The 22,200-nt window shown below is 34.7% G+C and overlaps 1 protein-coding gene across 3 annotated transcripts in view; it reads right to left on the bottom strand.

The window, feature by feature from the left end:
* CDH12 (cadherin 12) overlaps window positions 1-22,200 on the bottom strand; it is a 1,138,028-nt gene that overhangs the window by 3,969 nt on the left and 1,111,859 nt on the right. For all 3 annotated transcript variants that reach the window (XM_050795514.1, XM_050795515.1, XM_050795513.1), the window contains 3 exons: window positions 10,258-10,379; window positions 5,775-5,892; window positions 803-1,054 (listed from right to left, as the gene is read on the bottom strand). In XM_050795514.1, coding sequence (XP_050651471.1) covers window positions 803-1,054; window positions 5,775-5,892; window positions 10,258-10,379 — 492 coding nt within the window. The remainder of the gene's footprint in view (window positions 1-802; window positions 1,055-5,774; window positions 5,893-10,257; window positions 10,380-22,200) is intronic.

Here is a 22,200-nt window from a genome sequence, read left to right as displayed (position 1 = left end):
ATGAGCTTCTGACTCAGGGAGTGCTCTCCACAAGCTACCATTTAATGCCTTACTCCGTGCCTTACATCCTACTAATTAATTTTTTTCTTTCCTAGAGGTAAAATCAGGTGTCCATATTTGTCAGATTATTTTTGGTTAATTAGTAAATATGCATATATAATTTGATTCCACAATACCCAGTTGTATATCTGTTGCCATTTGATTTTAAAGGAATGAGGTGTAATAGAAAATCTCTCTCTACTTTTGTGAATCTGGCAGTGGATTAATAAATGGAGAAACTGAACAGAGTTGATGGAAGGGGGAACCCCCTAATAGGTTTATATTCAATCTCACCGAGATAATATAGAATACATTTACTTCAATGATTTTCCTTTGGAGTGTTTCCAGATATTTTATTCTGTTCTGTTCTAGTGGGAGTGGTTAGAATTTTGATGTAAGCAGATGCAAGAAAATGGAAGAATTACTTCTGGATGGCAGTTTAGACAGAAAAGACAAACAAATTTGAGGATTACTTTATGTTCTGTTTCTTTCTGTTCTCTCTTTTATTTTCCTTTATCTAGCTGGAATCTGAGAACCATTGTTCATCAAGTATATTTTTTTAAAAAGATGATATAATCTCTTATTAGACAGCAGCAATTACTAGGATGTAAAACAAATTGAGAAGTTAGGTATGACATGTCCTTGAATAAAAGCTTGTTTACATGATAAATTGAGGAGAGAGATAGAGGAGAGAGAGGGGAAAAAAAGAAAGAAAGAGAGACCAAGCGAGAAAAAATTAACAATGATTAATATTGAAACCAACCTAAGAGTATAACAATGCATAGTAGAATTGCAATCAATGCCCCAGTGCTAAGTCCTACAGGTAGAAAAATTGCTTCCACATTACAAGACAGGATGGTGCCATCAGAGTCACATCTACAGACTCGAATAGTCATTGTGTTTGTGCTGCTCTGGACAGGGTAGCTGCTGTCTTCAATTATAACAGGGAGGAAATACAACTCTTGCTGCCTGCGGCTGTATCCATTTCTTCGGGTTTCAATCCCAGCTGTGTTGTCTACAAAACAGGACATTTATGGTAACATGGTTACTATGAGCTTCACTTCAAATCTTCAAGTTGGTATCTGCTCAATAGTAAGAAGCTCTTCTTGAATCAGGAAAAATGATTCTTATTTTCTTTATTTTTTTTTTTCCCATTAGGAAAACTGCCAAAATATAATCAAAATAATCATTAGAGGAAAAATAAACATTAATCTTGTCTGGTAGGAGAATTAAATTTTCTGTTCAGAAAGATTATGGAATACTTTATAAGACAGAAAGTGAATTAAATTGATCAATTTGTTCCTGACATTGCAATCTCATTAAAAAGTAATTTTGTAAATATTTTCATGCATAATAGAAAATATTAAACTATGAATGTAAATTATTTCACATAAGAACCTATTCTTTAAACTATATTAAAACCAATTGACTATTTTAAATTAAGAATTTTTCTGTCTACATGTTGTATATGTCTATATGTTTATAAATATATGTTATATATGTTTGTATGTATGGGAATACTTTCAACTCTGCACATCAGCTGGAATAAGAAACATGGAAAGGAAAATAAGGTTTGTTAAAAACATTAAAAGTTGTAAACACCTTGAACTATAACAATCACTACTTTAATATAATTTAAAAAGTAATTTATTGTAATTCTGGTTAATTCAAAATCATATTTACTTGTAATAATGTGAGACAATAAAAATTACTACTTTTATATAAATGCAATTAATACTTCTATTGAAGGTGCTCTTTTGCATGCATTTTCTCTTTTATTTCTACACATATAAGCAGGAATTTTGTTTTATTCATAACAATATTTCATTTGTGTGTCAAAGTAACCCCTAGAAATGCTTTATTTTTAGAAATGTATCAATATGTAGTTTAGTATAGCTACGCATAGTACTTGAGAATAAGGTAAGATAACTTTAGAAAAGTGTACAATATGTTACAATTGTGCAAGTCTGTCACAAACATGTTTACTATTTCAATCAGATTTCATTTTTCTATTGGTAGACTTTAAATTAAACAACTAAAATTTAGGCAGGTTCTTCAGCAATAGGAAGCACCAAGATGAGAAAACTTTTTGGGATATGATTAGGGATGAAAAAAAGGATATTAATTGAATCAAAATTTAAATATTAAGCAATTGATGGTTAAACACTTGAGTCTGTGGAAAAGGAACAGGCTAGGAGTGAAGTTCGTAATCTGAAATGAAAATGACTAATAGAAATAGAATGTCTGGTGTGTCTGCACTTGGGAGGAGGTAGGGATTTGGTATTCTTGAACTCAATGTATGTGTAAAATGGCAGCCTAACCCTTTTTAAAATGTTTATTTTCAACTTATTTATTTATTTTGAGATGGAGTTTCACTCTGTCACCCAGGCTGGAGTGCAGGGGATCAATCTCGGCTCACTGAAACCTCTGCCTCCTGGAATCCAAGCATTCTCCTGCCTCAGCCTCCTAAATAGCTGGGACTACAGGTGCCCACCACCACACCCAGCTAATTTTTGTATTTTTAGGAGAGATGGGGTTTCACCATGTTGGCCAGGCTGGTCTCAAACTTCTGACCTCAAGTGATCCATCCACCTTGGCCTCCCAAAGTGTTAGGATTACAGGCGTGAGCCACCACACCCAACCCAATTTATTATTTATTGAAAATTGACTATAACAAGTTTATTGTGATATCTGTAGTGAGAAGAAAAAGACACACTATATTTTATTTCCTCTCTAAATGCTTTCTTTTCACTAAAAATACCTTACAAATCTAACTCATTATAAAACAAGGAACATGATAAATGGCACCTGAAATTTTGTGACAAGTACATGTTTAGTCCATGAGGAAGCACTCTGCTATGGCGCAGTATCATCTGGTTCCCATTAACATGATTAATCTGAAGTGGATCTTTCAGCAAAGATACATTGTAGAAAATAGTCAACACTTGGGTTTGGTGAATGATGTGACTATCTACCTAGTTGCTGAAGCCTATGACCTGGAAATCTATTTTGTCTTATTACATGATATACACATATTGAAACTAGGGCATCTATCATGAAGTCTTATCAATTCTATTTCCATCCACTTGTCTCCATCCTCACAGTCAGTATCCTAATCTAAGGCTCTCACCCATTTCCTGCAATAACATCAGAACTAGTTTTATCTCCCTATGATATATGCTACATCCAAGCTGATTTCTCTATAATGTAAATATGAATATGTTATATTCTTGCTTAAACCTTTCAAAGACTACTAACATTATTGGTTTAAGTTATCTCTTGAAATAGCTTCTGGATAGGGTCACCATATGGTCCAGTTTGTCTTTGACAGACCTATTTTTTGTGTGCTCTTGTGACATAACATTATTAATATTTCCCACTTTTTTATAAGTGTTTCAGTTTTTATGATAAAATATGTAGTCAGTCTCATTATAAATGACTTCAAGATTGGACCGCTGTTTCACTTACAGCCATTTCTCACATTGCATATTTTATTCAGCAAACCCTACTCAACTTCCTTCAGTGATAAAATGTGGAGACTCTGATTTTGTGGAGGCTGATTTTCTTTGCCTAATCATTGTAGCAAACTAATCTCTTCAAAACATCCTCTGATTCAATCATCATCATCACCATTTCAATATAATTTGTTCACTTGTTCTATATGCATTGAGTTTATAAAAATTTATCTTGTTATTATCGGGTTATAAAATCAGGTGTTTTGATGATTATTTTACGGAATATGGAAACTTAGAGGGCATAAAATACCCAAGGTTACAGACTAGTAAAGTCACAGATACCATTTAATACTCAACCTTAATATTTCTAATCCAGTGTCCTTTATATTTTGGTAATGGTTGTAATTGTAGCAGATGTAATAGCATTAGCAGTAGCAGCAGCAGTAGGAGTGCTGGTAATAGTAGTGGTAGTAGAAGAATAAGTGTACACCATGCAATACTTCACAGTCATAAAAAAGAATGAAATCGTGTACTTTGCAGCAACATGGATGCATCTGGAAGCCATTATCCTAAGCACATTGATACAGAAGCAGAAAACGAAATACCATGTATTCTCATTTATAAAAGGGAGCTAAACTTTGGATACACAGAACACAAAGATGGCAACAGCTAACACTAGGCATGCCGAAAATGGGGAGAAAGGGAGAAGATAAAGGGTTAAAAAAAACTGCTTATCAGGTTGCAGGTTCACTACTTCAGCAATGGGATAATTAGAAGCCCAAACCTCAGCATCATGAAATATACCCATGTAACAAACCTGCACCTGAATCTAAAATTTTAAAAAGTAAAATTAAAGTTAAAACAAGTTGTATTCCCTATCATGTTAAATAATAGATATAGTCCACATTTAAAGTGTAATGTTTCTATTCTTTGCAGGTAGAATTATTTATCTGCAATTGTTAAGTGGCTTTTTTTTAATGACTAGAGTTTCATTTACACTAATGTGTAAAACAAATTTTACACAAATTTATTTTTAAAGAGTTTCATTCCTTCCTTTCCATTCATCTTTAAGTAGCAAATTCTCATTATAAACTATGCAAACCATGTCTCCCCCTCCCTCTAAATAAATAAATAAAAGTGTAAGTGTAACCATGATGGCACTGGTGGTGGCTAAAATGATCTTGATGGTGACATGTTTTAGGCATTTTGTTAAGGCTTTGAAAATATGATTTTATTTAATAAAAAATACTATGGGATTGACTTGATTTAGTAAAATTGTATACATTAAGAGTCTGTCATTTTGGTAGTAATGGAGCAGAAATGAAAACCTATATCATTTCAAATATAATACCTGCATTCTTTCAATTTATTTTTCATTTTTTATTTTTTTAACCTTTATTTTAGATTTGAGGGTAATGTGAAGGTTTGTTACATAGGTAAACATGTGTCATAGGGATTTGTTGTATGTATTATTTCATCACCCAAGTATTAAGCCCAGTGCCCAGTAGTTATGTTTTCTGCTCCTCTCCCTTCTCCCATCCTCCCTCCTCAAGTAGACTCCAGAGTTTGTTGTTTCCTTGTTCCTGTTTCCAAGTTCTTATCATTTAGCTCCCACTTATAAGTGAAAACATGCAGTATTTGATTTTCTGTTCCTGCATTAGTTTGCTAAAGATAATAGCCTCCAGCTCCATCCATGTTCCTACAAAAGACATGATCTCATTCTTTCTCATGGCTGCATAGTATTTATATATATATACACACACACACACACACACACACACACACACCCAACATTTTCTTCATCCAGTCTGTCGTTGATGGGCATTTAGGTTGATTCTGTCTTTGCTATTATGAATAGTGCTACAATGAACATTTGTGTCCACATGTCTTTATAATACCTGCATTCTTAACCTGTGCTGTACTGTGTTATTCTAATAAAACAGTTTCTAAAGAGCTCCTTATTAGTAAGTATAAGTAATGTGCATTTGGGACAAATGATATGTTTAAAACAGGGAAAACATTCAATTTCTCAGAGACTCTTTTATTTGCTTGACTCATTGAGAGACTGTCCACATTTACAATGGAAGCAACCTGCCTTACTAGACAGTCTATATAGATTAAATATTTAATTTACTACTTGGCATAGAATTTTGCCTTTCTCATATAAGGATTTCATATTTTCTGAAAATGAGTGCTTCAAAGAAAAGTATTGATTCCTCCCTTTGTGCCTTTTTACAAAGATACACGATAAGAGGTAAATTTTTCTGTGGTTACACTTACTTCTGAAGTCACGAACTGTAAAATTTGGTTTGATAGCAGCCTCAGGTGATAATCTAAAGGAGAATTGTTGCCCAGCAGGTGAAAGATCTCGGTCTGCAGCACTGACTATCTGAATTATCTGAAACAGAGTTGAGATTAAACTTGAAGTCGGTCGTCAGTTTCAAAGAGGAATTTACACACCAGGCTACTAAATGTATTTAATGAAACATGCAAGTAGACAGAAATGACACTTTTTGAGTCAATAACAGTAGGTCAATTATTTACACATAATTTTTATAAAGAAATTTCTAACATTTACAGGGAATAATGACAGGCACAATTACAGAACATGGGCTAATTTCAAATTGATACCTGCGTAACTAAAAAGGTAACCAGCATTAAAAATTCACACTAATAAGCAAAGTAAAATTAAAATGTACTTGCTTGCATTTTAAATTAGATCAAATAAATGCTTTCTAGCCTGAATATAAATATGCTTACTGAAAACAAAATCTCTGGTTATCTAAAAGCCCTTGTGATAGCAAAGTTTTAGTATGAGTAATGTTTTGTAACAATGGTTCTATTTTCATAAATAAATAAAATGATGAGAAGGAGAGATATAAAAGCAGTATATCTGCTTTCATTATGTTTTTCTTCATTCGGTAGGAATACAAATTGTGTTTTCAAAGAATTTTTAAAAGAGTAAGCACTATCGTTCCTGTTACAAAATTTTTCCTAAATTGCTCCCATACATTGTGTATCTTACAGTTAAAAGCCTGGTACTTCAATGAAATGTCCTTAAATACTCAGAGAATAAAAATAACTTCTGAGAATCAACCTGTGAAATTTACAATCCATTAAATAGATAAGCAAGTAAAAATGGCGTTGAGGCATGTATTTATTAACATATCCAATAACAGAATTTCAGGAAGTGTATGTGAGAGATGACAAGGGCAGAGTGTTGGCCAGATAATCATGCTCTCAGACTACATTTGAATATGCAAGAGGAAGGCTCTAGATTTCAGACACTATATCCTGGTCCCAGTGTGTAAAGCATGCATTACGTGATCTTACATTGATGCTATTAAGCATGAGAATTCAGTTAAAACCCAATTTTATGACTATGATCTATGTTCCTGTTTATCTGCACACACACATGGATAGATAGATGATAGATTTGTAGGTAGGTAGATGGATGGATGGATGGATGGATGGATGGATGGATGGATGGATAGATAGATGATAGTTATGTATGTAGGTGGGTGGATGGATGGATGGATAGATGGATGGATGGATGGATAGATAGATAGATAGATAGACAGATAGATAGATAGATATCACTGGGACCTTGGATATACAGTGCAGTGTTAGTAATTTCTAATTTAACAAATTAATTGGTCCTCTTGTATGAATTTTGATTTCTTGTCTTAGTGTGAATTAGTCACACAGACTCTATTTAAGCTTTAAAATTGTCACGGGGAGGCTTTCATTATTCAGCACCAAAGTCTAAATCATGGGATGTGTCTACTTAGTCAGTGAATCACCACACAGACCCTATGAAACCAACTTTCCTTCACTTAGACCAATGTCTACAGATCACTCTATTTCACTGATAAAATTTCTATATATCATTTGGGGACTGGCTGTCAAATTTTGCCTCTAACTGTTATAAACTAGTACCATTTACTAAATTAAATGTATAACATCAAAATCTATCAAGAATATAACTCTAGAATAAAGAAAAGTCCTTAAGAACAGCATATAGATATGAAGACTTTGTTATAGACTGGAACTCATCTGGAAGTGTCACTTGGGAGTCCCTGCCCCAAGGAAAACAGCTCCCATATAAATCTTCACTGATTTACATAGCATCATCTTTCCTCCTATTCTTATTTTTTCAGAATAAATACATGAAATGTAGATGATCGATAGGCAGATAATAGATAGTAGCATAATCCAGAGTAGACAGTTCCTCTGCATAGTTCTTAGGCCAGTGGCAGAATGGCAGGGCTCAAAAACTGAAAATATATACATTGCTCATATATAGATTTCTTACATATTACAATATATTACAATTAATTTCTCATATATTACAATCCCTGAAAACTCAATGGACATTTCAGGGTTATGCTTTGTAGAAAAGTATGGCTCAATTGGACACAAAAAGCCCCAGAAATATATTTTAGAATAAGAGTCTCTAAGAATTCAAGATATTCTTCAAATTTTTGTTCAGATATGAAAAAATAACATTGATTTCAACTAATTTCCTTTTCTCAACTCAACAAATCCTTTAATTTATTGGACAAACATACAGCATTAAATGGAGCTCTATTCCCGAAGGCTTCCATTTGGAGCATTAGAAATGAAATTCTAATTGATCTGAAATCATTGATATCCTCAATCATCTAAAAGCTAAAGAACTGGGTTTTTTTGGTCTTTGTTTAGTGAGGTATCCTGAAAGTGGAAAATAGCTAACTTGATGAATTTTGGTGAACCTCTTCAAATTCCCAAAACAACCAAATTGGGTTATTTATTTGGGCCCAAATATTTTTGTAGCAACTAGGATTTCAGAAACTAAAGAAAGCTGTAGGCTCATCCCATATAAATTGTGTATGCACTTAAGGTGATACATTTTAAGTGCATTCTGTGCCCATCCAAAATTAAGGATGCAGATTTCTTACTTGAGAAAATATCACAAAATGAGTTATGATGTTAGAAGATTAATGAGTCTCCAAATTATCAAGTGGAAGAGTAAAGCAGCACAGTCTACTAGAAGTTTCCATGGTTATGAAAATATTCTATGTCTGCAGGCACCAAAATAATATCTACTCACCACATACTGAGCACTTGAAATGTGGTTAGTATGAATGAGAATATAGTTTTTAGTTTCATGTAATTTTAATTTTATTTTAATATCTATACAACTAGTAGACATCACAGGTTTAGAACTATGGGACAAAGGTTCCGCTAAGTGATGTAAAGCATGGAAATTGAAAAAGATACTAAAGATTAAAGAATGACTTTTTTCAACAAAAATACTCTTGTAAATATCAAGATTTATTTCAAGAACTAAAACTTCAATTTACTCAAGTGAATAGTTATGCTATTTAAAGTTGATCAAAAATAGAATAAACCAAAGCATACCAATGCATTTTCCATTTTGTCCATTTGGAATGTAAGTCCACAGTATTAGATTAAACATATTTTTGACCCATGTCTGATTCCCTTTATATTATTCCTTTATTCATTCATAAGACTTTGGAGGGAAAAAAAAGAAGAAAAAACGGCAACCTACCACCACCTAACATAAAATCATTCACAATCAGTTTCATTAACTTTGTGGTCTTCTTTCCTCATAACATCTTCCCACAACTACATCTTCACAGAATAATATTAACTTCATAAGAAAAATGAAAGTCAGACATTTAAAATAACCCAGATGTTCTCCTCAAGGCCACCAGAGAGGGAAGCTTTGCATTTTCAGGTTAGATTAAAAGATCTGTTGTGCAACTAATACAAGCACGTGAGCAAAATAAGAAATATACTGGGAGAATGCACTCTAAAGTGACTGGCTTACTGGGTTTATAGTCACAAGTTCTTTAGAAATTTGTGAGTGTGGGCTAGGCGCGGTGGCTCATGCCTGTAATCCCAGCACTTTGGGAGGCAGAGGCTGGTGGATCACGAGGTCAGGAAATTGTGACCATCCTGGCCAACATGGCGAAACCCCGTCTGTACTAGAAATACAAAAAAATTAGCCGGGCGTGGTGGCCGGTGCCTGTAGTCCCAGCTACTCGGGAGGCTGAGGTACAAGAATCACTTGAACTCGGGAGGCGGAGGTTGCAGTGAGCAGAGATCACACCATTGCACTCCAGCCTGGTGCCAGACTGAGACTCTGTCTAAAAAAAAAGAAAAGAAAAGAAAAAGAAAAAAAGAAAGAAAGAAATTTGCGGGTGGATCACTTGAGGTCAGGAGTTCAAGTCTAGCCTGGCTAACAAGGAGACACCCCGACACCCCATCTCTATTACAAATACAAACAATTAGCTGGGTGTGGTGGCACATGCCTATAATCCCAGCTACTTGGGAGACTGAGACAGGATAATCACTTGAACACAGGAGGTGGAGGTTGCAGTGAGCCAAGACTGTGCCATTGCACTCCAGTCTGGGTGACAGAGCAAGACTTCATATCAAGAAAAAAAAAAGAATTGAAAAGAAAAGAAAATCAACAGTAGGAGAATAGAAAAACATAGCAGAATCCACAAGTGTAGACCTTTATACAAAGAACTTTCACGAAGCAATCAGTACTTCCTCCATGTAGTATCACCTCCACATCCATTCATCTATATCATTAATTCACAAGAGTTTAATATCTTTTATGGTTTATTTTATGAAAGGTGTGATTCAGAAAAATAAATATATGTGTATACATTCATGTCTGGACTTATAACTTAACATACATGCATATGGTGGGTCTTTATACACTCAAGAAACAATATTTATAAGATACCTGTCCTGGCTTGGCATTTTCACACACGGCTGTCTCATATGGCACAGATATTTCTGGAGGAAATTCATTTACATCTAGGACATTAATCAGTATATTGACTTTGCTGGTTAATAAAGGGTTACCTGTTAAAAACATATAAAGATAAAAGATGATTACAAAATACGGTCAGTTATTGCTCCTACAATAAATGGTATTTAAATTAAAAAAAAAATCAGCCTTTATACAGAATGAAAAAAAATCCTTCTTCTTTTAGGAAATTCTGGGGGTTCCAACTACAAGTTGATTAAAAAAAACTACCTTTTTATCATCTTGTAGTTGGAACCCTTAGAATTCAACACCAAAGTAAGGCCAACTATTTAACTGATATTTTAGCAACAAGTGTAGCCCTTTCTAAAAGAATGACTAAGCTATTGTACCGGGGTTAGTTCACAGAATGAATCTTTACCAACAGTGATATTTTTCCTCAGATAAAAAATTATCTATGTTGTACCCACATAATGAAAACGTTATTGGTTGAATAATCTACATATTTAAATGACTCACTCAAAATGATTCCTCCTAGAAGATTCCTCCTGAAAAGAAGAATTATAACCAAAAAAAAAAAAGAGAGAAAAAAGGCTCTTTATAAATGAAAAGTATTAAAATAAACCTAAGGAAGTAGAAATAAGAGACGGATTATGGAAAGCTATATACTTCCTTAAATTACTTGCTGGTGATAAAAAAGGAAGTAATAAATGTTTTTGCAATAACTTCCTTCTTCCTACTTCCTAGTATCAAAAAGACTGTCAGTTTGACAAGATGCCTCTGCCAAAATCCCGTCACAGGTTTTGGTCCCAACCTACGGATTATTATCTGGATCTCTGTCATTTACTGAATAAAACTAGAAAATAATTAAATAAACCAATAAAGCAAAAATAATGTACCTATTTGAACTTGTGCAATATATAATTTTACCTTACGAAGTGTTACAGATGGATAAACTGTTGCACATTGCTGAAAGACCTCTTGCCCAGAGGCAGAAAACTAAATGAATGAGGAGTTTAGATCCAAACCCAGGATTACGAAAATGCAAAGACCATGTTTATTCCATCATACCTTCTCTATTGATTGGTTTATGAGTTAAACTCTTCTGCAATGCCACCAAAGACTTCTAATATTATTTTAGATGTCTATCTAGAATACTTCAAAGAATGCATACAAAATCATTCCACATGACTGATTTTGAAAGGTATACAATATCTTGCTTAGTTAAAATTCATTTAAAAAATACATAACAAGCATTTGACACAATAGCTTTAACAGCATTCTCATATTCACATATGACAGTGAAATTCATTATTTGCACCAATACCAGCACAGATAACATAAATTGCTTATAAATGGTTCGTTCTTATAACACCGGGTGTGCTTATAAAAGGTAGATTAATAATCTTGGAGAATTATTCAGAAAATACATATTATTTAAAAATTGATATTGGTCACAAGCCATGATCTTATTTGATAGAAACTTTTTAGCCCGTTTTTCACAAGCTATTTCACCTTTCTTTAACTCAGTTCCCTTGTATGAAACATACGGTTTTCATAGGCCCTGCTTCACAGTGGTGTTGCATTAAATGAGATGGTATTTTACAAGGTGTTTGATAAATTTTGGTAAATATCATTACTCTTATTACCGTTTATACTTTGTGTGGATGATCAAGATCTGTTTCTGTTATTGCTACTCATTATCTGCATAGTATAAAATATAAATAAAAGTCAACAAGTTGGTTAAATTAGGTTTACTTTTCTAAAGAAACTGGAAATTATAAACAACAGCAATGCCTAATGCCTAATACTTTAGAATCTTTGCAATGTACATATATTCAAAAGCACATTACAAAGATGAACTCACTTAGACTTTACAGCAACTATGATATAGGCATTATTTTTATCTCCATTGTGTATGTGAAACTCTGAAGAGATGGGAATGTAACTTCTCAAATATCATAAATTGAAAGTAGTAAGGCTAGGTTTTGATTCCAGCTGTTCTGATTCCACAGCTCATGCTCTTAAACTCTATCATATATTGAGCTTTAGATGAAAAAATAAACCACTTTGACAAGCATATAGCTACTTACAAAAAGACGACTAATTCATTTTATAAAGTTTAGTCAATGAATGTGAATAACTTAAACTACTCAACATCTGGGCAATGTAAAACTCAGTTTCTACTTTTTATTTTACATGGTATATAATGTATGAGTCCTGCAGCTACATGAAAAGGAAAATATCTTTTTTACTTTTTTTCAGTATTACGGTTTTGTTTTATTAAGTTGATGTGAAAATCGGATATCTTCCACAGGGGACAGGAGTTTTCCTAGAGATTTATGATATAAGAAAAGGTTATTAAAATGAATTTAGGCCTGGTTTATCCATCAAAAATTAATTCTGTTCTGCTAGTTGTAAATTATTTTCTATCCTGCAAAATAAATTCTAATATCTGTTATGAGTAAATGGTCCCAAACTTATTCTTAATACTGTAATTTTTTTTATTAACAGTGTTTCCCCAAAAGTACTATTGGCATTTTAGCTATGACAGTGTTTTGTTCAGTGAAACTTCCCTGAGCACTAGATATCCTATAGGATATCTCAATTCCTAAAGATTAAATGTCACAAGGCATCATTGTGGCAATACAAAATAAGTATCCAAATAGAGATAAAATAACAAAAAACATGTTTACATTGTTGAAAATGAGTAACAAGTTCATCTGTTTAATAATATTACTCTCTCTTCTATCATATATTTTCAAAACTTTTCATAATTAAACATTAAGAATGTCACCTCATATTTTTAAGTGGCCGTTTGAGAAGCAATACCATCTCAGTTTTAGAACTACTATACTCAAATATGAATTGAAATTTTCACAAGAATGAATAATGCATAGGAGTAATACAGTATTATTAATTTATATAGAGAGATATTGTACTAAATTATTTTGAAAAGTAATGACCTATTTTCTTACTGACTCATCTAATCAATATTTGGGGCAGCAATGATGAAATTCATTTAACCTCGATTCAGCATGAGTATTATTATACAATTATTTGAAAATAACACCATGTGGAAATTAGTTACTGTTGAATACTTACGAAGGAAATTGAATTATGAACCTAGTAAACATTAAATAATCAAAGTCTTACACAATTAAGTGTTAAGTTCCTAATAATGAAACCATTTAAATTCTAATTATTATTGTTCCACATTGCCTATGTTTAATAGATAGCTACTTACTAATTTGAGGCTCATGTTAGATAACAAAGAAATAATTCTATGTTTGTCCCTTATACCTTCACAATGATTTGTTAGATCTTCCTCTCTCTATCTTTCAATAATATCAGAGTCAGATCTTACAGTATTTTGAGTCAATTTGATTTAGAACCTATTTTATTATTAATATTTTAAAATACAGCTTAAACTAAGAGAAAAAAGGGAAAATAATAAATTACCAAAATCTGAGATGAATTCATTACTTCTCATCATTATAAGTGAAATAAAAAATGATAAAGGAATATGCTAAATTGCTTTATGAAAGAACATAGTTAACATAGGTGAAATTGACAAATTCCAACAAAACGCAAATTACCAAAACTGACTCAAGAATAAACAGAAAATCTTAACATAGTTAAAACAGTGAAGAAATGAACTTGTAATGAAAAATCTCCTCACCAAGTAAAGCCCATGCCCGGGAGGCTTCACTGGGGAATTCTATCAAATATTTAAGGAACAAATAATATTTTCTTACAGTTTATTTCAGAAATAGAGGAGGAAGCACTTACCACCTAATCCTATGTGCCTTGATACAAAAACCGATTTAAAAAATCACAAAAGCCCAAATCACTGACTATTGTTTCTTATAAACTTAAGTACAAATATTCCTTAACAAAATAGTAGCTAATTAATTCCAGCAGCAAGTTATACAGATAATACATTATGACGAATGGGTGTTTATCCTAGGGACACAAGGTTGATTCAACATCCAAGAACAATCTCCATATTAATACAAGGAAGAACAAAATGTTACAAGGCTATCTCAATAGACTTGGAATTTGCATTTGACAAAACCCTAGTCCATTCATGATAAAAACACTCAAGAAATAATAAGTAAAAGGCAGCTTCCTCAACCTGATAAAGTATGTCTATGAGAAACTAATATCATGGTAAAAGACATTTTTATTCTAACACTGTGCACAGAATAAGAATATGTGCTCTTGAAATATATATACATATATCTCTAACATTGTCCTTGAGGGTTTTATGCATTGAAATCAGACCCAAATATAAATTTTTAAATGGTATCCAGATAGAAAGAAAGAAAATGATTATTACTTAAAGATGACATGACCTTGTAGATGGAAAATCTTAGTGAATCTGCAAATCTTACAGATATAATAAAGGAATACATCAAGTTCTTGGGATAGGAGAGAAATGTAAAATGACAATTATACACTTAATATACCAGTAAAGTCCAAATTTGTTAGTCCATTAATTACCCTTCCATACTCAAAGGAAAGGAGGATAGACCTCGCTTCTTGACCAAAGAAATGTCAGCTTCATTGTCAGAAGAACGTATAGGATAGATTTTTAGGTGTGACATAATTAGAATTCATAATCAAAAATCTCTTTTAGAAATGAGTTCACTGGGAACTGCCATTGCAACCTTTGATAAACCCTGGAAAACATGAATTTTAAATATAAAAGAGAATTTTGGTGTTATATAAACTTACAGTTCTCATGCTATTCTTCTTAGTGCTAGGTGGTTTCATGAGGAATAAAGAGAAGCTGTTAGCATTACCCACTATTTTCTTGATGTAATCAATTGAGATTCCATGTAAGATTTTATCTGACAAAGTGTCCTGCTCATCTACAAAGTTTGAAAACTATAGATGCATAGATATCTATTGATAGATGAAAAAACATTGATATAATCTTTCCTATGATTTCTGTTGGAGTCAAGACAGGAATCCAGATCTTCTCACAGTTTCTCCATGCTCTATGATAGCTATTAACTAACTCAGCAAGAATATGGAATGCCTGAAATCTACCAATATATATGATGATCACTTATCCTCAATGAGTCACATTCAGAACGCATCTAACCACCAGGCTTTGAGGAAGCCCACTTTACATTCAAAGGACAAGGCAGAGCTTCTTAAAATTGTACCTAGTAGATGTGTTTCCAAGAACCAAATGAGAAGTGTAATTGAACATGTTTTGAAAATGGCAAAGTACTAATGAACACAAGGTTTTTGTTAGATTAAAATACACTGGAGTTATTTTGTTTCTTTATTTAAAAATAACATCTCTTTGGAATAACTGTAAGAGTTAAAATTCGGCCAGGCATGGTGGCTCACGCCTGTAATCCCAGTACTTTGGGAGGCCAAGGCAAGTGGATCACTGGAGGTCAGTAGTTTGAGACCAGCCTGGCCAACATGGTGAAACCCACTAAAAATACGAAAATTAGCTGGGCATGGTGATGGGCACCTGTAAGTAATCCCCATTACTCGAGAGGCAGAAGAATCGCTTGAACCCAGGAGGTGGAGGTAGTAGTGAGCCAAGATTGTGCCATTGCACTCCAGCTTGGGCGACAAGAGCGAAAGTCCATCTCAAAAAAAAAAAAAGTTAAAAATTCAGTGTTGTGATTTCTCAAAGAACTGGAAACAGAATTACCCTTTGATCCAGCAATCCCGTTATTGGGTGCATACCCAATGAAATATAAATTGTTGTACCATAAGGACACATGCACGTGTATGTTCATTGCAGCACTATTTACAATAGCAAAGACATGGAATAAACCCAAATGCCCAGCAACGGTAGACTGGAGTTTTAAAATGTGGCACATATACATAATGGAATCCTATGGGGCCATAAGAAAGAATGAGATAATGACCTGTGCAGAAACCTGGGTGGAGATGGAGGCCATTATCCTAAGCAAACTAACACAGGAACAGACAACCCAATGCCACATGTTCTCCCTTGTAAGTGTACTTTGAGTATATATGAACGCAAAGAAGGGATAACAGACATCAGGGCCTACTTGAGGACAGAGAGTGGTGAGAGGGTGAGGATCAAAAAACTATTACCTAGTGACAGAATAATCTGCACGTCAAACTCCCATGAAAAGCAATTTACGTACATAACAAATCTGCACACGTACCCTTGAACCTAAAATGAAAGTTTACAAAAAAAAGTTTAAATTCAATTGTGTGACTGTGTTCTAAATTACAACTACAATAGCTTCAAGAACAGAATATTAGCCTTTTATGCCACAAAACTGAATTATACTAGTGCAAACTCAGTAAGATATAATAAATGAATGCTATCGGTTGATACAGGCTTTCTTTGACTTTTCTCTTTAGTTCAGTTACTTTTAAATGGCACATTAAATTACTCCATGTCTAAAATAATCTGTAGCTATCTGGGAAATCCATAAAGATAATGTATTCATCAATACACTTCTGTGACTCCATAAAGGTGGATTCAAAGATTTTCTGATGGGCAATTGGTTGAGAGTGTTAAGTTATTATTTAAGGACCTGGAATCAATAAAAAGGAGTGTCTGGGTTAAGATAAGGGGTTGTGGAGACCAAGGCTCTTATTATATAGATGAAGCCTCTAGATAGAAGGCTTCAGAGACAATAGATGGTAAATGTCTCTTATCAGACCCAAAAAGGTACTAGATTCTTAGTTAAATCTCTCTGGGATCAGGAAAAGACCTGAAAAGGAAAGAAAACTATCTACAGAATGTAAATTTTCCCCCATGAGAGAGAGCACTGCAGGTCCATTTCAAAATATGTCAAATAAATATATTTTGGGGTAAATTACTTTGATTCCTTTTAGGGTCTGGCTATCTGTCTTGTCATGTGATGTTACTAGAGTCAGGGTAAAATTTGTTATCTTATTGCTACAAAGAGTCTGTTTAGTCATTCATAAGATCTTTGTTTTAATGTTATTGCTGGTCAGTTGTGCCTGATTTCCAAGAGGAAGAGAGTATCGTGAGGCATGTTTGACTCCCCTTCCCATCATCATAGCCTGAGCTGGTTTTTCAGATTTACTTTGGAATCCCCTTGGTTGAGAGGAGGGGTCCATTCAGTAAGCTGTTGGGCTTAGAATTTTATTTTTGGTTTACACTGTAACCAACATAAATTTTCAAAAATACTGGTAAGATCAATTTCTGTCTTTGATTATATCTCCTCAGTGTGTACATTTTTGCTTCAGGATAAAAATCAAAATATCAGAATATGCTGAGAAAAAAAATCGTATTTGTCATCTGGATTTTCTTCATTATTGGGAGGCAAAAGGTATGGTGAGAGACAGAGACACAGACACCACAGAGAGAGGAGTTACACCTCGTACTCATCCTCTGTTTCTTTTTATTTTTCTTTCCTATTCTGAAATTCTGTATATTCTTCTGAATATTTTATGCTTTCTTCCACTTCTAGAGTTTGATGTATGCTATTTCTGCCAATGAAATTATCTTTTTACCTTCTTCTCACTATTATTCCCCTAAGTTTTATACTTCTCAGTTTAGATGCCATGTTACTGCAGCAGATTTCCCAGGTATCTTTCTGTCTGCTCCTCTGACCCCCTGCTGCTTTGCTTCTTTTCTGTGTTAACATTTTAATGCATTGGGAGGCCAAGGCTGGCAGATCACTTGAGGTCAGGAGTTTAAGACCAGCCTAGCCAGCATGGTGAAACCCGACTTCTATTAAAAATAGAAAAACTATCCAGGCAGGGTGGCACACACCTGTAACCCCAGCTACTCGGGAGACTGAGGCTCAAGAATCACTTGAACCTGGGAGGCGGAGGTGGCAGTGAATAAAGACCACGCCACTGCACTCCAGCCTGGGTGATGGAGCAAGACTCTATCTCAAAAACAACACCAACAACAAACCATTTTAGTGCAGTATTCTAATTGACAGTTCACTATGTCTGATGTCCTTTAGGCTGGAAACTCATCTGAGGAAGACATTATTTTTATTTTTTGTAAAATTTGTGTCTAGGGAATAAATAAACAAATGAGTACTAAAATGTTGTTGTTATATTCATGATAAATATTTTCTTGAAATATTAATACATAAAAGTTGTGATATAAAAATGTTGATTTACATATATTAATTATGTACATATCCATATGTTCCAGAAAGTACTGTAGACCATGAGATTTAAAGATGTATCAGAGACCGTCTTTTTTTTATTATTATTTGAGATGGAGTCCCACTCTGTCACCCAGGCTGGGGTGTAGTGGCATAATCTTGGTTCACTGCAACCTCTGCCTCACGGGTTCAAGTGACTCTCCTGCTGCAGCCTCCCTAGTAGCTGGGACTACAGTCACATGCCACCACGTCCGGCTAATTTTTGTAATTTTAGTAGAGAAGGGGGTTTCACAATATTGGTCAGGCTGGTCTCAAACTCCTGACCTCAGGTGATCCACCCGCCTCGGCCTCCCAAAGTGCTGGGATTACAGGCATGAGCCACCGTGCCTGGCCCAAATAGAGTCTTTGATACTTAGAAGTTCATACTAAGAAGTATGAACTTATAAGTATTATCATATACTATATCATATTGAATCTATTCCTATAGTAATTAGATTCAATATGATATAGTATATGTCAACAAAATAACATTTCCATGTAAAAATATTTTCTAATTGTGAATTCTCTCTTGTATATGATGTTAAAAAGAATTTTATCTACATGTCTAAATATAATTTTTATCCAAATTTCAACCTTTAGGTGAAAAGTTCATCATGTAGTTTTAATTTCCTGTGATAATGGGATACTAATTAAGAAAAATATAAGCCTGGCATTATAGTTTTACATGTGATTTTGATGGAGCAATTAGATTGATTTAAAGTATTCCTAAGCAGTTTGATTACAGTAATGTACCCATAAGCTGCTGAAAATTTAAGATAAAATATAGTCTATCACAACATAAATTTGGATTTCATTACATTTACATAACATAATAATGAGAAAAAATGGTATTATTTCTAAATTAAATTGATGATTATGGTGATGTTAATGATTATTATTTCCCATGTATATGATACATTACAGTGCTTTAGGAAATGATGTGAAAACTTTATCAGTGAGTCTCGCTTTGAAGTATTACTCTTTGAAGTTGTGATGGTTAATTTGAGTGTCAACTTGATTGGATTGAAGGATTCAAAGTATTGTTCCTGGGTGTGTCTGTGAGGGTGTTGCCAAAGGAGATTAACATTTGAGTCCGTGTACTGGAAGATGCTGACCCACCCTCAATTCGGGTGGGCTCCATCTTATCAACTGCCAGTGCACTTAGGATAAAAGTGGGCAGAAGAACATGGAAGGACTAGACAAGCTGAATCTTCTGGCCTCCATCTTTCCCCTGTGCTGGATCCTTCCTGCCCTCAAATATCAGACTCCAAGTTCTTCAGCTTATAAACTCCTGGACTTGCACCATTGATTTCCCTGGTGCTTTTGGGCCTTCAGTCACAGACTGAAGGCTGCACTACTGCCTTTCCTACTTTTGAGGTGTTGAGACTTGCACTGGCTTCCTGGCTCCTCACCTTGCAGATGGCCTGTTGTGGGACTTCACCTTGTGATCGTGTGAATCAATTATCCTAATAAACTTCCCTTCTTATATTCATCATTCCTAGAAGTTCTGTCCTTTTAGAGAACCCTGACTAATTCAACTTTTAGTACCAGGAGTGGTTCTAGAGAAATATAATTATAAGGACGAATTTCTTTAGCTGGTTTTGGGGTTTCTGGAGTTGGCTGCTTAATATGATGAGACTCAAAAATGCTAAGGAGTTTGCTTCTAATAGTATGGAGAACACTGATAGTCCTTGGTGTGAACTGTTTAGGGAGTTATGCAAAATAAATGAATTTTATACTCCTGATTCATTGCTCATGAGAGGCAAGGAGTTTTGTGACTCTGTACATAATACCTTTGACCATATGTGGAGAAGCAAGAAACATAATGAAGTTAGTTGTTCACCAGACAAAGTGATGAAGGAAAACAATAAACTCAGGGAGTCTAACTCCTGGGTCCAGAAGCAGATGCTGAGCCTCAAATTTTCTAAGATTGCCCTGAGTGAGAGTCTTATCTCCTATAGAGAAAAAGCTGAAATTGTGGAAAATCAGACAAAAGGTCTTATCATGAGAGTAGCTGACCTGCAACAAAAAGTACATGCACAGCCTTGTCAGGTGATTACTGTTAAAGTGAGGGCATTGGAAAAGAATGGGACCCTGCACCTGGGAATGGGAACCAGTGAGAGGGCCCTGATAAAGGTAAGGACACAGCTTGTAAACCCTGATAAGCCTTTATTGTCAGAGGAAACAGCTTTCCCATTCCCAGTGGTGGCAACATCCCCTCCCCCACCCACACTGCCATCAGCCTTTCCACATTTGTCTGAGGAGATAAAGCCTGCACTGCCTAAGGCAACAGTGATGGCCTCCCATGAGGCAGTTGTCAGACCAGACAATGTTGGTACTCTTCAGGACCCACCCCCAACACCCCTGTTTGCTTCTAGACTTATAACTAGACTAAAGTCCCAACGGGACCCTAGGGGTGACTTTCAGAGGGTAATCCACAAGGAGGTACACTAACTCCAAAAGAACTTCTTGAGTTTTCTAATTTATATAAGCAGAAATCTGGAGAACAGGCATGGGAATCGATATTAAGGGTGTGGGATAATGGTGGAAGGAGTATAAAGTTGAATCAGGTTGAATCTATTGATTTGGACCCACTAAGTAGGGATTCTGCATTTAATATTGCAGTTAGTGGTATTAAAAAAGGTTCTAATACTTTATTTGCTTGGTTAGCTGAAATATGGATTAAAAGATGGACCACTGTGAGTAAGCTGGAAATGCATAATCTCCCTTGGTTTAATATAGAGGAAGGGATCCAAAGACTTAGGGAGATTGTGATGCTAGAGTAGATTAGTCACTTTAGACCTATTCATCCCACCTGGGAGGGTCTAGAAGACATATGTGTCACCAATACTTTCCAAAATAGATTTGTGAGGGCAGCACCTGCATCCTTGAAGAGTTTTGTGATTGTTCTTCTCTGTATGTGGGATCTTATGTTGGGAACAACAGTCACTCAACTACAAAATTTAAATGCAATGGGAATAATTGGATCCCAAGGTTGCAGGGGCCAAGAGACAGCACTCAACCATCAAAAGCAAGGTGGGCATAGCTACTGTAATGGACAGCAGAGGCAAAGCAGCAATCAAAATAGTCAGACTCGTGTAGCACTCTGGCATTGGCTAATTAATCACAGTGTTCCTAGAAGTTAAATTTACAGGAAGCCTACTGTATTCTTACTTAATTTACATAAGCAGAAAACTTCCAGATCAAGTAAACAGAAGACTAATTTGAACTCTAAAAACAGAGAATCATGGTTTCTCAATCAATTCCAGATTTGTACCAGTTTACAGACCCAGAACCCCTTGAATGAAGAGAGGCCAGGTCCCCTTGAGGAAGGATCCCACTACTCTACCAACAATTTATGCTGTTAATCTTTCTCCCATCTTCCCCCAAGGAGACCTCTGTCTTTTTACCATGGTAACTGTGCATTCGGGAAAAGGAAATGAACAGACTTTTGGGGGATTATTGGACATTGACTCTGAGTTGACCTTGATTCCAGAGGACCCAAAACATCATTGTGGTCCTCCAGTTAAAGTAGAGGCTTATGGAGGTCAGATAATTAATAGAATTTTAGCTCAGGCCTGACTTACAGTGAGTCCAGTGTGTTCCCAGACTTACTCTGTGTTCATTTCCCCTGTGCCAGAAGGCATCATTGGCATAGAAATACTGAGTTGGCAGAACCCACATATTGGCTCTTTGACTGGTAGAGTGAGGGTTATTATGGTGAGAAAGGCCAAATGGAAACCATTAGGGCTGCCTCTACTTAGAAAATTAG

The sequence above is a fragment of the Macaca thibetana genome, chromosome 6 (genome assembly GCF_024542745.1).
Source record: "Macaca thibetana thibetana isolate TM-01 chromosome 6, ASM2454274v1, whole genome shotgun sequence".
In the NCBI taxonomy this organism is placed as follows: Eukaryota; Metazoa; Chordata; class Mammalia; order Primates; family Cercopithecidae; genus Macaca; species Macaca thibetana.
The sequence above is the reverse complement of the archived record's forward strand: the minus strand, read 5'-3'. Positions and strand labels throughout refer to the sequence as shown.